A 17,548-nucleotide genomic window follows, 5' to 3' on the forward strand; every position below is an offset into this window, starting at 1 on the left:
TTTATTTCCCTTCTAATTTCTTCTATGGCCACCATTCATTTAGGAGCATGTTGTTCAATCTCCATGCATTAGCAAATTTTTTAGATTTTCATAAGTTTCTGATTTCCAGTTTCATTCATTGTATTCAGAAAAAAAAACATGGTGTGATTTTAATATTTTTCAAATTGGTGAGACTTGATTTATCATCTAGCATGTTGTCCAACCTAGAGAAAGTTCCCTGCATTGATGAAATGAAGTTGTAATCTACTGCTGTAGGAAGAAATGTTCTGTAGATATCAATTAGGTCCATTTAGTCCATAGAGTAGATTAACTGATTTGTAAAAGGTCACTCTGGCATTACTGAAAAGGAAAAACTTTAGGGAGGGTGAGTGGGTCAGTGATGTGAGTGGCTATAAAAAAAAATTTAGTTATGTCAGCTCAGTTTATCTAAGATGACAGGACTTGGGAATGTGGGAATAGTGTAGCCATATTGGAGATGCAGGTAAGTGAGTGATTTGAGAGATAGTTAAGGAATAAAAACTAGCAAGACTTGGCAAAGATGTATTGTAGAATTCTGAGTTGCAAAGGACATAGACAGTGGTAGGTATTAAGAGAGAGAAAAAATATTGTGAATATACTGGATTTGGTCACTTATAAGACAACTCAATGGATTTTTTTATATTAAGTCAGAGACTGGTGATATGTATTTGGGAGTCATTGGCAAATGCATACTAAATAAAACCATTCATGATATTTCCTGAGCAGAAAGCATAAAATGAGATGGCTGGGGAGGTTGATACTGAGCTTGGAAGAAGCTAAACATCTGAGAGTTATGTACAAAATGATGTGCTGTGAGGCAGTAACCAGAAAAGCAAGGGAAACAAAAGTAGAACAGGTTGGCAATGAAGTCAAAGGAAAAAGTTGTTACAAGAATCAGAGATATTGCCTGGGTCACATATGACCTGTGGTAACTTAAATATGTCCATCAGACTGTGCTATGGAGGTCACTGGGTACTGATTGATGGCTGTAAGAGACATCACAAAGAGGATTAAAAATTAAGATGAAAGTAAAATAAAGTATGGCCAACTCTGAGAAGTTTGGACTGGAAGAACAGGAGAGCTACAAAAGTGGAAGCTAAAAGGGAATAGTATGGGGCACAGACTATAATTTAATGAGGAAGAGTGATGATTGGAAAGATGACAGCCATAGCAATGTACATTTCCTGAGAAGGGGAGAAGGGCAGGATTTCCAGCCCATCCAGAGGGATCAGTCCAACCCAGAAGGCACAATGCCTCCTCCATTCTAATAGGGGAACACAGTTCACAGGGGAGTGGGTAGAGATGTTAGTGGGTGAACAGATTTGAGAGGAAGAAGTTGAGGGTTGATGACAGGAGGCTTCTGTTTTCTATTTATAGGCAGCCTAGCTTTGAGCGGAGTGAGGTGGAGGTGGAAGATGCAAATTTTTGTGAAGATTTAAAATAGAAGTGGTGAGGTTTGCAAAGCTAGGGGAAGATTATCCCCAGTATGACTTAGCTGCCAAGTTTATTCAAAGAGGGGTTTTCCAGGTGGGTGGAGTAAAATGACAGAGGAGCAACATTTAACTAGGGTATTGGTAAAAGCACATTTTTATCAATACTCTCGAATATTATCCAAATGTCTGTGTAAAACAGTCTGATTTTTTTCTACTTGAAATTTTTATTATATATTATATTATTTCTAATCATAGATTGGAAGTTGATAGTTATTAAAGTCCAATTTTGAAATTATTCATGAAACCACATATTGCTACCCAAAATTAGTTTTATTAAATTATATTAATATTGATATAAAACACACAAGATAAAATTCTGATAACCTTTTTTAATAATTAATTTTTTTTTGACAGGCAGAGTGGACAGTGAGAGAGAGAGAGACAGAGAGAAAGGTCTTCCTTTGCCGTTGCTTCACCTTCCAATGGCCGCCGCGGCCAGCGCGCTACGGCCGGCGCACTGCGCTGATCCAAAGGCAGGAGCCAGGTGTTTCTCCTGGTCTCCCATGGGGTGCAGGGCCCAAGCACTTGGGCCATCCTCCACTGCACTCCCTGGCCACAGCAGAGAGCTGGCCTGGAAGAGGGGCAACCGGGACAGAATCCAGTGCCCCGACCAGGACTAGAACCCAGGGTGCCAGCGCCGCATGGCGGAGGATTAGTCTAGTGAGCCACGGCGCCAGCCAATAATTAATTTTTACAGTTAAATATTTTGTCCTAGATTTTCACTTAGAGATAATATTCACTTTCGTATGTCACTTAAGTGCTAAATCTACTATAAAAGTTACAGGCTCTGTGGCGCAGTGGGTTAAAGCCCCTGCCTGCAGCACAGGCATCCATATGGGTGCCAGTTAGAGTCCCGGCTGCTCCACCTCTGATCCAGCTGTCTGGTGTGGCCTGGTAATGTAGTAAAAGATGGGCCAAATCCTTGGGCCCCTGCATGGGAGACCCAGAAGAAGCTCCTGGCTCCTGGATTTAATTGTGGCCATTTAGGGAGTGAACCAGCATATGGAAAATCTCTCTCTCTCTCTCTGCCTCTTCCTCTTTTTAACTCTGCCTTTAAAACAAATGCATTTTTTTAAAATTAAGGTTTGCTTTGTAGAAACAGGTTTACTTTGGAAGTTAAGGAAGATGATAAGTAGTTAAAATCAGGTTTTTTTCATTTATGCAAGTTAAAAAATGAACATGACCAACAATGATTACAAATTTAGTAGATGCTACTGGCAGAAATTTGAAATTTTGGATTCAGAATTGGTGGAGACTTATTAGGGAGTAAAATTAACTTTAGTTTTTTTTAATTACAGAGGAAATATTCCATGGGAATGTATATATGATTGGGAAGTCATATAGAAGGGCTAGTTCTAGGTCCAAGGGCTTTATGATACAAGCCCTGTTGGCACTAAGGTGTTAGTCTGTGGATGTTGATTGGAGTCCAAGCTTGGAGATATTTGGAGACAGGGCACTATTTCCTTGAGATATGAAGAACCCAAATAAAGAACATCTGAGAGCACCCCACATTTAGGATTCCATTTTCAATACAAGCTTTGGTGGATTTTTTTTTTGGTTTTTTAAAATGAGAATATTAATTTGACTATATAATCTTATATAAAGAAAATCTACTCAAATATTTCCATGAACCATAAATTCACATGTCATTATTAATAAGTAATGCTGCATATCTCTCACAACACATTTCAGTTTTTGGAATTTTCTCTTGTTTTACTTTGATGTTTCTAATTAGAGAGGATTATGTTTTGGGGAAATGTGGTTGTAGTTTTATATTTAAATGATATTGCTATTTTGGTACCTTTCTTTCAAACAATGACTGAATAAGAAACCTGATTTAAGTCTCTTTACTTAAAACATTTATCATGATTTTTTAATATTTTGGTGAAAACAGATGCAAAAGAAATTGGGAAGAAGAGGAGTAAAGATGGAGAAAAAGAAAGGGAGAAGGAAAAATTCAAATTTTCAATTCATGGGTCAAGACCTTCATCAGATGTACAATACTCTATGCAGTCCTTATCAGAATGTAAGTTCCAGTCTGAGACTATTAACAATTTCAGTTGTTTGCTAAAATTCTAAAAAATATTAGAACATAGGCATATATTTCCCCTTTTCAAGCTTGCTTAAGATTGCTTAAAGTTGAGCCCTTAGATGGGCACACACGCCAGTGCCAGCTCCTTCACATGAGACGGAAGTCAGATTGTCCAGGTTCCTAAGAATCATGAGAAAAGATATCCACATATAAAGGAGGCTTCTGCTAATCATTTTCAGGTATTTCTCTGAAAAATACTTGGAGTTTAAATTTATCATGCAAACCATAGTTAATTCACACTTTCTTGCATTCCTAATAAGATGGCAAGCACCAAATTAGACAAAACATGTGTATCTGGCTTCTCACAGTGTACCTCTTAGCTTTCTGACTATGTCCTAAACAACACTCCGGCCTCAGAATCAGCCCTCAAGGCATTCAGATCTGGCTGAAGAGCCCATGAGAGTATAGCAGGCATGGAAAGCCAAGATATCATGGAAAAAAAAAAAAGACCTAAATGAATGATCTCTGTGAGTGAGATCCCAGTGGAAAGAACGGGGCCATCAAAGAAGGAGATACCCTTCTCCGAAGGGAGGAGAGAACTTCCACTTTGACTATGACCCTATCGGAATAAGATCGAAGTCAGCGAACTCTAAAGGCTTCCATAGCCCTGGCAACTCATGACTAGAGCCTAGGGAGATTACTGACGCCATGAACAGGAGTGTCAAATTGTTAAATCAGCAACAGGAGTCACTGTGTACTTACACCCCATGTGGGATCTGTCCCTAATGTGTCGTCTAAAGCGAAGTGATGCTATAACTAGTACTGAAACAGTATTTTTATACTTTGCGTTTCTGTGTGGGCACAAACTGATGAGGTCTTTACTAATTATATACTGAAGTGATCTTCTGTATATAAAGGGAATTGGAAATGAAAAAAAAAAAAACAACCTGGTGTTAAAATGGAAATGGCATAGAAAATTAATTAATTTGAAAAAAAAATTATGTAGGATCTCTGTCTTTAATGTGCTGTACATTGCTATTTAATGCTATAATTAGTAATCCAATGGTAGTTTTTTCACTTTGTGTTGCTATATGGGCAAAATGTTGAAATCTTTACCTAATATATACTAAACTGATCTTCTGTATACAAAGAGAATTGAAAATGAATCTTTACATGAATGGAAGGGGAAAGGGAGCGGGAAGGGGGAGGATTGCGGGCGGGAGGGAAGTTATGGGAGGGGGGAAGCCATTGTAACCCATGGGCTATACTTTGGAAATTTCTATTCATTAAATAAAAGTAAAAAAAAAAAGAATATTAAAGATGGAAAAAAAAAAGAATATTAAAGATGGAAAAAAAAAATAACTGAATCTGTAGACTCTGAAAGTGATGGTCTGTTTATATGACAATGACAATGACACTTTTGTGTATCACATTGTCACTGAATAAACATAGGAAATCTATTTATAATAATCATGTGATATAACATCTTTTTTCAAGAGAATTCTCAGGTTTCTGTGTCTATCACATTTTAGCTAACATATTTCCAATTTGAATTTACGGTTTATCTCTAAAGACACCTGATCCAGTGCATTTTGTATTCTGTAGTACCTGAAATGCAATAGGTGTACTAGTCTCTAAAAAAAGTACCAGATTTAAAGAGGATATATATGTAAAAATAAATTACATTTGTAAAATTTCACCTCACAATATTCAAAAGGAAGACTGACCAGTTCCCTCTTTGAAGACTTCATAGTCTCCACCTTGGGTCATCTCTCATAGTGCTCCCATACGTAGGTTATCATCTTGAATTTGTCCTTCATTACATGGGTTGAAAACGTGTCCCTTTGCCTCTCTAGTGCTGTGCTCTCCCTGGTTTATTTTCTTTTGCTTTTGTTTTAAAAGATTTTTAAAATGTATTTGAAAGGCAGAGTTACTTGAAGAGAGGGAGAGACAGAGCAAGAGATAGATCTTCTATGCACTGGTTCACTCCACAGATGGCTGGCATGGCCAGGGGTGGGCCAGGCTGAAGCCAGGACCCAGGAGTTTCTTCCAGGTTTCTCAAGTGGGAAGCAGGAGCCCAAGTACGTGGGCCATATCTCACTGCTTTCCCAATCATTAGCAGGCAGCTGGATCTGAAGTGGAGCAGCCGAGACTCAAACTGGTACCTATATGGGATGCTGTTGTCTCAGGTGGCAGCTGAACCTTTTATACCACAGTGCTGGTTCCCTGGTTTATCTTCATTTTGCCTTTGTTCTTAATGTATTTTTATGCAAGTTGTCTGAGAAAATTTCAATTATAATAGCTTCTTGTGTTTATTGAAATATCTGGATTTGTGGTAGAGAAAACAGTCACTAGTTATTCTGTTTCCAGTTGTACTTTAACACTTGCTTTCCTGGATTGATGCTATAAGTAATATTGTTTGATTGTGGGCAACATCACATAATCCTTTGTGAAAATGATTAAAACTTTCGCTGAATTTCTTGGTGAAAATAAAGGTAATGATGTCTTTTTTTTTTTTCTGATCAATTCATAATGAAGGTCAATGTCCAATATCAGAGCATGGTTAGTTCAGAGTTTGAGCTGTGATGTCAAACTGCCTGAGTTCAGATCTTTGCTCCAAGATGGAGTGTATGAGTATCAGGCAAGTGATTGAACCTCCTTAAACTCAGAATCCATCTCTTACAATGAGCACCACGATATCTATGGTATCTGTGGGTGTTCTTAGAGAATTAAATGTTAAAGTATATGTAAAGTAAAGTGCTTATTACTTATTGGTAGAGCTGCATATTAACATCCTTATTGTTAAAGGGTTTGTTAATTCTTTTTTTTTTTTATTTGAAAGGTAGAGTTAGACAGTGAGAGAGAGAGAGAGAGAAAGGTCCTCCTTCCATTGGTTCACTCCCCAAATGACTGCTACGACCGGCGCTGCGCCGATCCAAAGCAAGGAGCCAGGTGCTTCCTCCTGGTCTCCCATGCAGGCGCAGGAACCCAAACACTTGGGCCATACTCCACTGCCCTCCTGGGCCACAGCAGAGAGCTGGCCTGGAAGAGGAGCAACCGGGACTAGAACTGGTGCCCATATGGGATGCCGATGCCACAGGCAGAGGATTAACCAAATGAGCCATGGCGCTGTCCCTAGGGTTTGTTAATTCTTAAATGTGCTAAAGATAAAATAGTGTGCTAGAATGAACTCAAAAGGATTCTTTTATCTAATTTACAGCCATGTAAATTTACTTCTACAGAGTTAATCTGAGTAGGTCTTGCATCTCCTTTAATCAGTTTCTTAGGTTTTACTTATAACTGAGATTATGGGCAGATCCTGAGGATTCAAAAGGTAACTGTTACAACTCAAGTTCCAATGAAAAAGGTAACGCAACATTTATATTATTTATACTTGATTTGATGTTAGAAATATAATATCTTCAATTTAACTCTGAAAAGTCACTGAAAATTTAATAAAAAGGTTACCTCTTTTATGACATTTCTGAAAATAACAGCATATTGGTCATACCTGTCATTAAAATAAAATTGCACTTAGAGTTTTAGATACTATAGGGGCCAGCATTGTGGCACATTGAGTTAAGTCTCCACCTGCAATTCTAGCATCCCATATGAGCACCAATCCAGCTCCCTGCTAATGGTCTGAGAAAAGCAGCTAAAGATGGCCCAAATGCTTGAGCCCCTGCCACATCATGGAGACCTGGATGAAGCTCCTGGCTCCTGGCTTCAGCCTGGCGTAGCTTTGGGTATTTTGGCCATTTATGGAGTAAACTAATGGATGAAAGACCTCTCTCTTGTATCTCTCTCTCTCTCTGCAACTCTGTCTTTCAATTAAGAGTAAAATAAATATTTTTAAAAGAATACCATAAACAAAATACAGTGTTAAGATAGCAGAGGTCATGTAGGGATTTATATATGATTATACATCATATAATTAATATTCATTGCATACCCTAATAACTATGTGACATTCAAGGTTTCTTTCATTTTGTTATTTCAAAGTGTGTTCATTAAGGCATACTAGCTGCTGTAACTAACAAATGGTTCAAATAGTATATATATATATATATATATATATATATATATATATATATATTTCTTTCTCAGTTACATAAAATCTAAGACTAGTGTTAATGATTAACAGAAAGTTCTTTCTTTAATGGTGTTTATGAGATCCATGCTCCTTGTGTCTTAGAGCTGTGCATATAAAATTCTGTAGTCCTATACCACCAAAAGGGAAAACAGATTGGAAAATTGCAGTGTGAGATTTTTTAGGGAAAAATTAATTATTTTGTTAATACATGAGATAATTCACCTCTGTCACATTCCCTTGACTACAATTCAGTCCTATGAACACTCCTAACTGTAAGGGCAGCTGGGAAATGTAAATCAACTAAGGGTTCGGGTAAAAGAGGAAGTCATTTGTAGAACAATAATCAAGTATGAGCACATTCAACATTTCTGATCTCTGAATAACCACTTTACTTTCCCCTCCATATGTATATGTTCAACAGTTATCAAGAGTCTCAACCCAAATTGCTATCCTGTAACAACATCTAGTTCAAAATCTGGGGTCTCCCATTCATCAGCATCTGTATGTGCATCTGTATCAACTACCATCTTTAATGTCCTGTTAAAGAGGGATATAAGCTCCTACTTATAAAAAGAAAGAACGAGAGACACATTGTCATCATTAAGCATTAGCAATTATGATGTCCTGTGGAGAGGACCCTCTGCAGACTCTATGCTGTCATATAGAAGTTCTTTGGCACTGCCTCTGCTTTATGGAAGAACTCCAAATTAATAGGTAAAATATGGGTTTCCAAGAATCTAGAGAATCTTGCTTGAGTCCACTCTGTATACTACTATAGTGTAGTTCCTCTCAATGTCTGTGGATAAATATTACTAAGTTTAAAAATTGAGGGGGCCAGCATTGTGGCATAATGGGTTAAGCCATCACCTATGATGCCATCATCCCATATAGGCACTGGTGCGAGAACCAGCTGCTCCACTTCCAATCCACTTCCCTGCTAATGCACCTGGGAAAGCAGTGGAGGATAGCCCAAGTACTTATGCCCCTGAATCAATGTGGGAGAACTGGAAGAAACTCCTGATTCCTGGCTTCAGCTTGGGACAGCTCTGGCCATTGTGGCCATTTGGGGAGTGAACCAGCAGATGTAAGATCTCTCTCTCCCTCTCTCTCTGTTACTCTGCCTTTCAAATAAATCTTTAAAAAATGTTGAAAACTTTTGTTCTCTGAAGAAGCAATTTGACATAACTTTAAAATAAATTTGTGTATGAATTATGAAATTAGAGAAAACTAAGTTCTAAAAGTATGAATAAGTCATATCTTTCTGATATCTGAGAAAAACATTATCAGATTTAGTAGAGAATTGACTTTTAGAATTAACTTACAAACTATGTGACAGCTTAGAATTTGCTTAGTAATGCATGCCAATATTTTAAATTTTTTGTTTCAGAGGAACAAAAATCAGTAAGATTAGAATACGACTCAGAATGATTCTGAATGATTAAGTTGAATATTTTCTGATCATGAGAGACATTCGCCAGCTGTGTACCATTTCCTCTTCTCCCTGGGAACACAATTCTGCTACGTTTTTGCAGCCTCTCTTGAAGTGAGACGCTATATGCTAGTCCATTAAACATGAGTGGGCATCATGGACAGCCTCTGTAGGCTGACCTGCACAGTGCTTCATGTGTAGCTCTCCTTTTGCTGACTTGATGCAATCGAGAAAACAGTGTTCGAAGTGTTAAAGCCAATAAGATAGAGATATGAGTCTGAGAATGGTGACCTGGAGATCTTTCTAGGGATCAGGGATGTCCATTCAATACCTCCTATGAGCAAAAATAAACTACCATAGTGCTTAACTCATATATTTTTGAGTATGGTTACTATAGAAGCTAAAATTACTTGGTGGTAATTTAACTACTGCCAGGAGTCGAGTGCTAATAGAAAGATGGAAATGTGGGGTGTCTGCTTAGCAGCAGAGTGATAGGTTGTGAAGAAATAGATACCTCGAGCATGAGAAAATCTGCACTACACCACAGAAAAACTGGAACCTCAGACAAGTTGGAAAGTAGCCATGCACTCTCACTCAGCAATCCTTAATCTCTAAAATAGGTTATTGACAGGGCCAGCACTGTGGCACAATGAGTTAAGCCACTGTCTGCAGCACCCACATCCCATATGGGTGCTGGCTCCAGTCCCGACTGCTCTGCTTCTGATCCAGCTCCCTGTTAATGGCATGGGAAAGTAGTGGAGGATGGCCCAAGTGCTTGGGCCCCTGTACCCATGGGGGAGACCTGGAAGAAGCTCCTGGTTTCAGACTCTGCTCAGTTCCAGCCATTGGAGACATTTAAAGAGTGAAGTGGGGCCGGTGCTGTGGCATAGCAGGTAAAGCTGCTGCCTGCAGTGCCAGCATCCCATATGGGCGCCTGTTCAAGTCCTGGCTAATCCACTCCTATCCAGCTCTCTGCTATGGCCTGGGAAAGCAGCAGAAGATGGCTCAAGTCCTTAGGCCACTGCACCCATGTGGAAGACCTGGAAGAAATTCCTGGCTCCTGGCTTCAAATCAGCACAGCTCTGGTCATTGCAGTCATTTGGGGAGGGAACCAGCAGATGGAAGACCTCTCTCTCTCTCTCTCTCTCTCTCTCTCTCTCTCCCTTTTCTGGCCTTACCTCTCTTTGTAACTGTCTGAAATAAAAATATTTGTTTAAAATGAATATTTAAAAGAATACATAAATAAAATAAGTGCTTTAATGTCTGCTGCTGTAGGTAGTGTTTGTTGTAAAAACTACTGCTAGCAAGATAGGAGTTTAGGCAAGAATTGTCTGTTTTTCCAATATATGTGAGAAAAATACAAGGGAGAAAAATGTCAGAGTTCATAGAACTTGGAAAATTTCTCTAACATAGATAATTTGAGATAAGACTATAAAAAGATCTTTAACAACAACGGTCCCATAAAACTTCTTAAGTACCATATCTGGTTGTGTGACAGAGCTTGTTAGAAGAGTGTGGCCTCAAGGTCAGCATTGTTGCATAGATGGCAAAGTCACGGCTTGTAATGCTGGCATCGCATATGGGTTCTGGTTTGTGTCCGGCTGCTTCAGATGCAGTTTCCTGCTAATGGCTTGTGAAAAGCAGTGGAAGATGGCTCAAATGCTCGGGCCCCTGCCACCCATGTGGAAAACCCAGAAGAAGAGCGTGGCCTCTTTGTTACAGATATCTTCAAAGAAAATAAAAGAAAAAATAAATTAGTCTTGGGAATTATGCATTGGAATGATTTCTGGTGTGGAACTTACTGAAAATGAATAGACTAGAAACATACTAATTATTAAAGGACTTGTACTAAGAAATTATGAGCTTAGTATAAAAAGTCTTTTGCTCTTGAGATTTGTATCACATCTCAGGCATGCAGACATTTTCTGATGGAAAGTGGACATGCGTTCTCACCAATACCCTAGCTATTGCCTCAGAGAATAGACAACAATGAATCTCCATGAAGTCCAGGTATCATTCTATGCTTTATTCTTCTTTCTTAATTTTTGTTATTTAATAGCTAGACAGAGAGAGATGGAAATAAGAGATAGAGGGAGGGAGGGAGGGAGGGAGGGAGAGAGAGAGTGTGTGTGTTATAGTTCTGTCTGGTTACTTAACTCTTTTTTTAAAAAGATTTATTTATTTATTTGAAAAAAAGAGTTACAAAGAGGCAGAGAGAGAGAGAGAGAGATATTCCATCTGCTAGTTCACTCCCCAGTAGGCCACAACAGCCGGAGCTGCGCCAATCCAAAGGCAGGAGCCAGGAGCTTCCTCTGGGTCTCCCACACAGGTGCAGGGGCCCAAGGATTTGGGTCATCTTCTACTGCTTTCCTAGGCCATAGCAGAGAACTGGATCAGAAAAGGAGCAGCCGGGACTAGAACCGGCACCCATATGGGATGCTGGCACTGCAGGCGGCAGCTTTACCTGCTATGCCACAGTACTGGCCCCACTTCACTCTTTAAAAGTCTCCAATGGCTGGAACTGTGCAGAGTCTGAAACCAGGATACAGGAACACAATGCAGGTCTCTCATGTGGGTGATGGGAATTATAATTACTTGAGCCATCACCACTTCCTCTCCGTGTCTAAATAAACAGGAAGCAGAGTCAGGATGCAGGTATCTGAATTGATATCTTAGCACCTAGGCCAAACACCTACCCCATCCACAATATACTTCTTAATCATGTACCTTAGATATATTACTTAACCTGTGACCTAATTTATTTACACCAAAAATAGTATTCATAATAAAACTTAACTCATAGGATTTATGAATGAGAATGAATTCATGTAAATTGCCAGTCAGTGCTTAACCAGACATTTAATAACAGTTATTCATTCTAAGAAATTGACTTAACTTCTTAGCTAGAAAAAAATTTATAAACTTTAACAAAAGTTAAAATGGATTTGTCTACCTTGGTAGTCATTTTGGGTTCATCTCACCATGAATCACTGTCTTAGGCTAAGATTGTCATTTATTAAAGAAGTAAATTTTTTATTATATTTAAGGTATACAAATTCCATGTATCATATATAAAGTTTTAGGAGCATAGTGATACTGCCCACCCAACCTTCCCTCTCACCCATGCTCCCACCCTCCATCTTCCTCCCTCTCTTGTTTCCACTCCTAATTTTTACAATTACATGTTTTCAGTTTACTTTATATTCATAAGATTAACTCTATGGTAAGTAGAGAGTTCAACAAATAGTATAAAAATAAAAACACTGTTTCTCAACAATAGAGACAAAGGCTGTAAACAACCATCAAATCTCAAAATGCCAATTCACTCCAATGCACTACATTTTAGGTACTCTAGTACTTAGATCAGCGAAAAAAACATATCTGTCTTTTTGAGAATGACTTATTTCACTAAGAACAGTGGTTTCTAGTTGCATCCATTTTGTTGCAAAATACAGGATTTTTTTTTTTTTTACTGCAGGGTGGTATCCCATAGTGTATATATACCATAATTTCTTTCTCCAGTCATCAGTTGGTGAACATCTAGATTGATTCCATATTTTAGCTATTGTGAATTGAGCTGCGATAAACACAGATGTACAGATAAACCATTACTCTGCTGATTTTATTTTGTTTGAGTAAATTCCCAGGAGTGGGATCGCTGGGTCATGTGAACATCTATTTTCAGATTAGTGATGTATCTCCATACTGTCTTCCACAGAAGTTGTACTAGTTTACATCTTCACCAACAGTGGATTTGCTAATGGGGTCTTTTCCAAGAAGTCTTTCCCTATACCAATGTCTTGCAGATTTTCCCCAATGTTCTCTATTAATTTGATGGTGTCAGGTCATAGATTTAGGTCTTTGATTCATTTTGAGTGGATTTTTCTGTAAGGTGTAAGATAGGGGTCTTTTTCATAGTCTGCATGCAGAGATCCAATTTTCCCAGCACCATTTTTTAAAAATATTGTGCTTGCTCCAGGGATGATTTTAGCTCATTTGTCAAAGATAAGTTGATTGTAGATGCATAGGTTGATTTCTGAGGCTTCTGTTCTGTTCCATTGGTCTACATGTCTATTTTTGTGCTAGCACCAGTAAAGCAGTAATGTTTAAATTTGATGATCTCATTAAAATGATAAATGACAAAAGTGGAATTAAGTACTTTTGCTTATTTCATAGCAGAATCCTCTGAAATATGCTTATATGAAATGCACAAAGAATCTGTATCATATGTTTAATGAGATATTTAAATCTCACCAATGTAGCAAAATTCTCTTGTAGGTCATAAAATATGTACAATTAGTATGGCAGTTGTAGGCCATAGAAGAGTCATAAATACTATGGAAAAAGTTTCAAGGAAATTTTATATATTAGGATTTTAAGTGCTGTATCTTGATCCAAGAATAGATCTTTTGATTCTCCTTAAAGCTCTTTCATTTATTAGATTTGATGTTATACGTTGTGCTAACTCAATAAGAGCTACTTCAATATCTGCAAAAAATAGATAAAGAAATTTTCTGGTTGATATCTTGGATAGTTCTCCTTAAGACATTACAGGGACCAGCACCCTGGTGCAGTAGGTTAATCCTTGGCCTGTAGCAACGGCATCCCATATGGGCGCCAATTCTAGTCCTGGATGCTCCTCCTCCGATCTAGCTCTCTGCTGTGGCCTGGAAAAGCAGTAGAAGATGACCCAAGTGCTTGAGCCCCTGCACTCACATGGGAGGCCAAGAAGAAGCACCTGGCTGCTGGCTTCGGATCAGCTCAGCTCTGGCCGTTGCAGCCATTTGGGTAGTGAACCAATGGAAGGAAGACCTTTCTCCCTGTCTCTCCCTCTCACTGTAACTCTACCTCTCAAATAAATAAATAAATAAATAAAATCTTTTAAAAAAGGACATTACAGAACTACCAGATTCAAATATCCACCTTTAAGATATTTGAAAAACTGCTTTTATTCATATTTAATAAAACCAGAAAACATTGTGTGTGTTCTAATCTCACAGCATGAGACAATATATTTACAAAGGGGCAATGAGCCAAATATGAATTGAAACTCTTGACAAACAGTTCTTATATATTTTTTGGGTCACAGACTCTTTTGAAAATCTAAAAAGTATGAACCCCCTCTCTTTTTTTCCCAAATACTTAGTGCTGTTGTTTAAATGTGTGCCCTGAAGTTCCTGTGTTGGAAGCTTGATCCCCAGTGCAGCAATGGGAGCTGGGGTGGGGGGAGGTGTGCTAAGTAGAGTTGATTAAACCATAGCAGCCAAGGTAATGGATTAGTGGGTTAGTTATACCAAGACTGGCTTCATTATAAAAAGAATTTGGTATCTTTTTCTCCCTCCCTCCATGCCTGCCCATCCGCCCATCCACCTTCCACCATGGGATGATGCATTAAAAAGTTCATCTCCACATGCTGCCCCTTAGCCATGAATTCCCCATTCTCCAGAACTATGAGAAAATGACTTATTTCCTTTATAAATTACCTAGTCTCAGCTATTCTCATATAAAAGCACAAAAGGGATGAAGACACTTTGTATATATACATATATGCAACGTTTTATAGTAATTGAACTTCCTGGTCTCCTAAGTACCATTTAGGAATTGTATAAAGCTTAGCTCAAAATTCCCTATTATTCCAACTGCCCAGTGCCCCTGATATAACACTTATTGAATATTGAATATTTCCAAGTTCACCCCTCACTAAACACTGACTTCTTCATTATTGTAACATCAAATATTAAAATTCCACTTGTAATCTGTGATAATACTTAAAATTGAGGCAAGATCTTTTGTTATAAACATCCTTTGGGTAATAGGCATAATTCAAAACCATTCTCTAACCAATGTTTCAAGCATTTTTTCTATAACCCCTTGTGAAATTCCCAAGCCCCAACATGTTTTATTATGAAATACTATAAAATAAATGGGAAACTTTTTTCTAAATACTTGTATCACAACCAAACTTTATTTTTGCTATCTTAAATAACCAGGAAGCTCCTGTGACAAAGTACTTAATGCCTAAATATTAAATATTTAGCTTTAGGAAGTTTTAAGAATGACAGCATCATTTGCAATCTGCAATGTGCAAAAGTGGTATATGATTTGGATCAAAACACTTTTGTATTTTAATATTTTTAAATACAGATTTAGAAAAGAGTGTGTTTCATAGTTAATTTTATGAATCAACTTGATTGAGCCAGTAAGTGCCAGAAATTTGAGCAAACACAATTCAGAATTTCCCCAAGAGGACATGTTAGCATGATATTAACATTGAAATCTGTAGACCCAGTAGAGCAGATTGCCCTTCCTAATTGGAGAGCAGCAAATTCAATCAATTATATATCTGAATGGAACAATGACTGACCTTCAAATACGAAGGGATTCATCCTACCTGATGGCCTTTGGATTTGAACTGAAGCACTGGCTCTTCCTAAGCCTCAGGCCTGCTGACTTTCAGACAGGTAGAACATTGTTGCCTCTCCTGGCCTCCAGCCTGCCAACCCACCCTGCAGACTCAGGACTTGTCTCAATAATCTTGTGAGCTGATTCCTTTTAGTGAATCTCCATATACATCTCATTCATTCTATTTCTCACGATAACCCTCACTAATACAGATTTTGGTGCCATAAATTAGAATGTGCTCTTGCATTTATTTCAAAATATGCAGGTGGCTTTAGAATTGGAAGTTTTCAGATGCAAGTTAGAAAAGCCTATATTGCCTTGAAAAGAAGTTGGTAGAAATATGCATGTTAAAGATGCTTTTGGTGAAGCCTCAGATGGAAATAAGAAACATGTTTTTGGAGACTGAAAGAAAGACAATCCTCCTTAGCAGGTGATAGAGAACTTGGTTTGATTGTGTGTGTGTGTGTGTGTTTTTTTTTTTTTTTTTTTTTTTTTTTTGACAGGCAGAGTGGACAGTGAGAGAGAGAGAGACAGAGAGAAAGGTCTTCCTTTGCCGTTGCTTCACCCTCCAATGGCCGCCGCGGCCAGCGCGCTGCGGCCAGCACACCGCACTGAACCAAAGGCAGGAGCCAGGTGCTTCTCCTGGTCTCCCATGGGGTGCAGGGCCCAAGCACTTGGGCCATCCTCCACTGCACTCCCTGGCCATAGCAGAGAGCTGGCCTGGAAGAGAGGCAACCGGGACAGAATCCGGCACCCCGACCGGGACTAGAACCCGGTGTGCCGGCGCCGCTAGGCGGAGGATTAGCCTGTTGAGCCACAGCGCCTGCGGCCTGATTGTGTTTTAATGTTTTGTAAAATTTAGAGATTCTGAGCAAGGGTATGGGATATTTATCTGAGAGGATTTCTAAGTAAAATGAGGAAGATAAGGCTCAATTTCTTACTATGTACAAGCTTAGTAAAATATGACAAAAAGGGATATAAATTGAAGGAATTGTTAAAAAAAAAGTAGCAAAACTTGAAGATTTAGAAAATTTTCAGTTTATGTATGTTGCAAAAAATGAGAGAGCCTGTCCTCCAAAGAACACCAAAGGTGTGGCTCAACGTCACTTCATAAGGAGATGACTCATGGAGTTAGGCAGTCATCTCATCAGAGACTCAGAATAGAAATGAGATGATACCAACAGAGACATTACCAGTTTCAACTAAGAGGGCAGAGAAACAAGATGCAATGAAGACTGTTGGTCTTCTGACATTCTGTAAGATAGGGCAACAAAACAGTCTCAACGTGAATACAAATATGTGACCTTTTAAGAAAAGGGAATGCTGACTCCAAAAATGATTCAAAGCTATCCGAGACTGCCACAGCCAGGGGAGATGCAGGATAAAAGACTATTCCTCCTCATCTTCAAAGGCAGGCCCACCTCCTTGGTTCCAGCATTCTAGCCAACTCCTGCGAAGAATTTGGGGGAGAGCTCTCCCAAATAACCGTATTGGTGAGGCTATTGCAAAGAGTTATTGTAAGGTCTCCACTCAGAGCCAAGGGACGTGGTCACCTCCTAGGATTGTGGGAATGACACTAATGCCATAGTGTGTCTGGGTGACAGGGATCCCACCAGCCAAATAGGATTATTTTCAAGATTTAAAAACTAACAGAATTTGCCTTAATAAGCTTTAGACTTACTTGGGACAATTCACCCCTACCTCCTTTCCTATTTTTCCTTTTAAACTGAGAATATCTATCCTATGCCTGTCCTATCATTGCCTTTAGAAGCATGTATCTTATCTGCTGTCACAAGTTTATAGCTGAGGAGGAATTTCGCCTCAAGATGAATCATAGCTGAAGTCCTATCTGTCCCTGATTTACGTGATACTTATATGAGAATTTGGATTTTGAATTTATGTTGAAAAAACTTAAGATTCCTACTGATGTTGAGTTAAGGTGCAGAAAGTTATGATTGGAATTGTGTCTCCCCCAAATTCTCATGTTGAAGCCCTTAACCTTCTGTGTGACTGATTTCAAGATAATTCCTTTAACATTAAATGTAGTCAGAGGGGTGGGATGGTATGTTTCGAAAAAGAGG

At 38.6% G+C, this 17,548-nt stretch overlaps 1 protein-coding gene across 1 annotated transcript in view; it reads left to right on the forward strand.

The window, feature by feature from the left end:
• ADGB (androglobin) overlaps positions 1-17,548 on the forward strand; it is a 225,895-nt gene that overhangs the window by 61,433 nt on the left and 146,914 nt on the right. Inside the window, exon 14 of the mRNA XM_062187283.1 lies at positions 3,406-3,537. Within this exon, the coding sequence (XP_062043267.1) occupies positions 3,406-3,537 (132 nt within the window). The remainder of the gene's footprint in view (positions 1-3,405; positions 3,538-17,548) is intronic.

This window comes from Lepus europaeus, chromosome 3 (assembly GCF_033115175.1).
Source record: "Lepus europaeus isolate LE1 chromosome 3, mLepTim1.pri, whole genome shotgun sequence".
Taxonomy (NCBI): domain Eukaryota; kingdom Metazoa; phylum Chordata; class Mammalia; order Lagomorpha; family Leporidae; genus Lepus; species Lepus europaeus.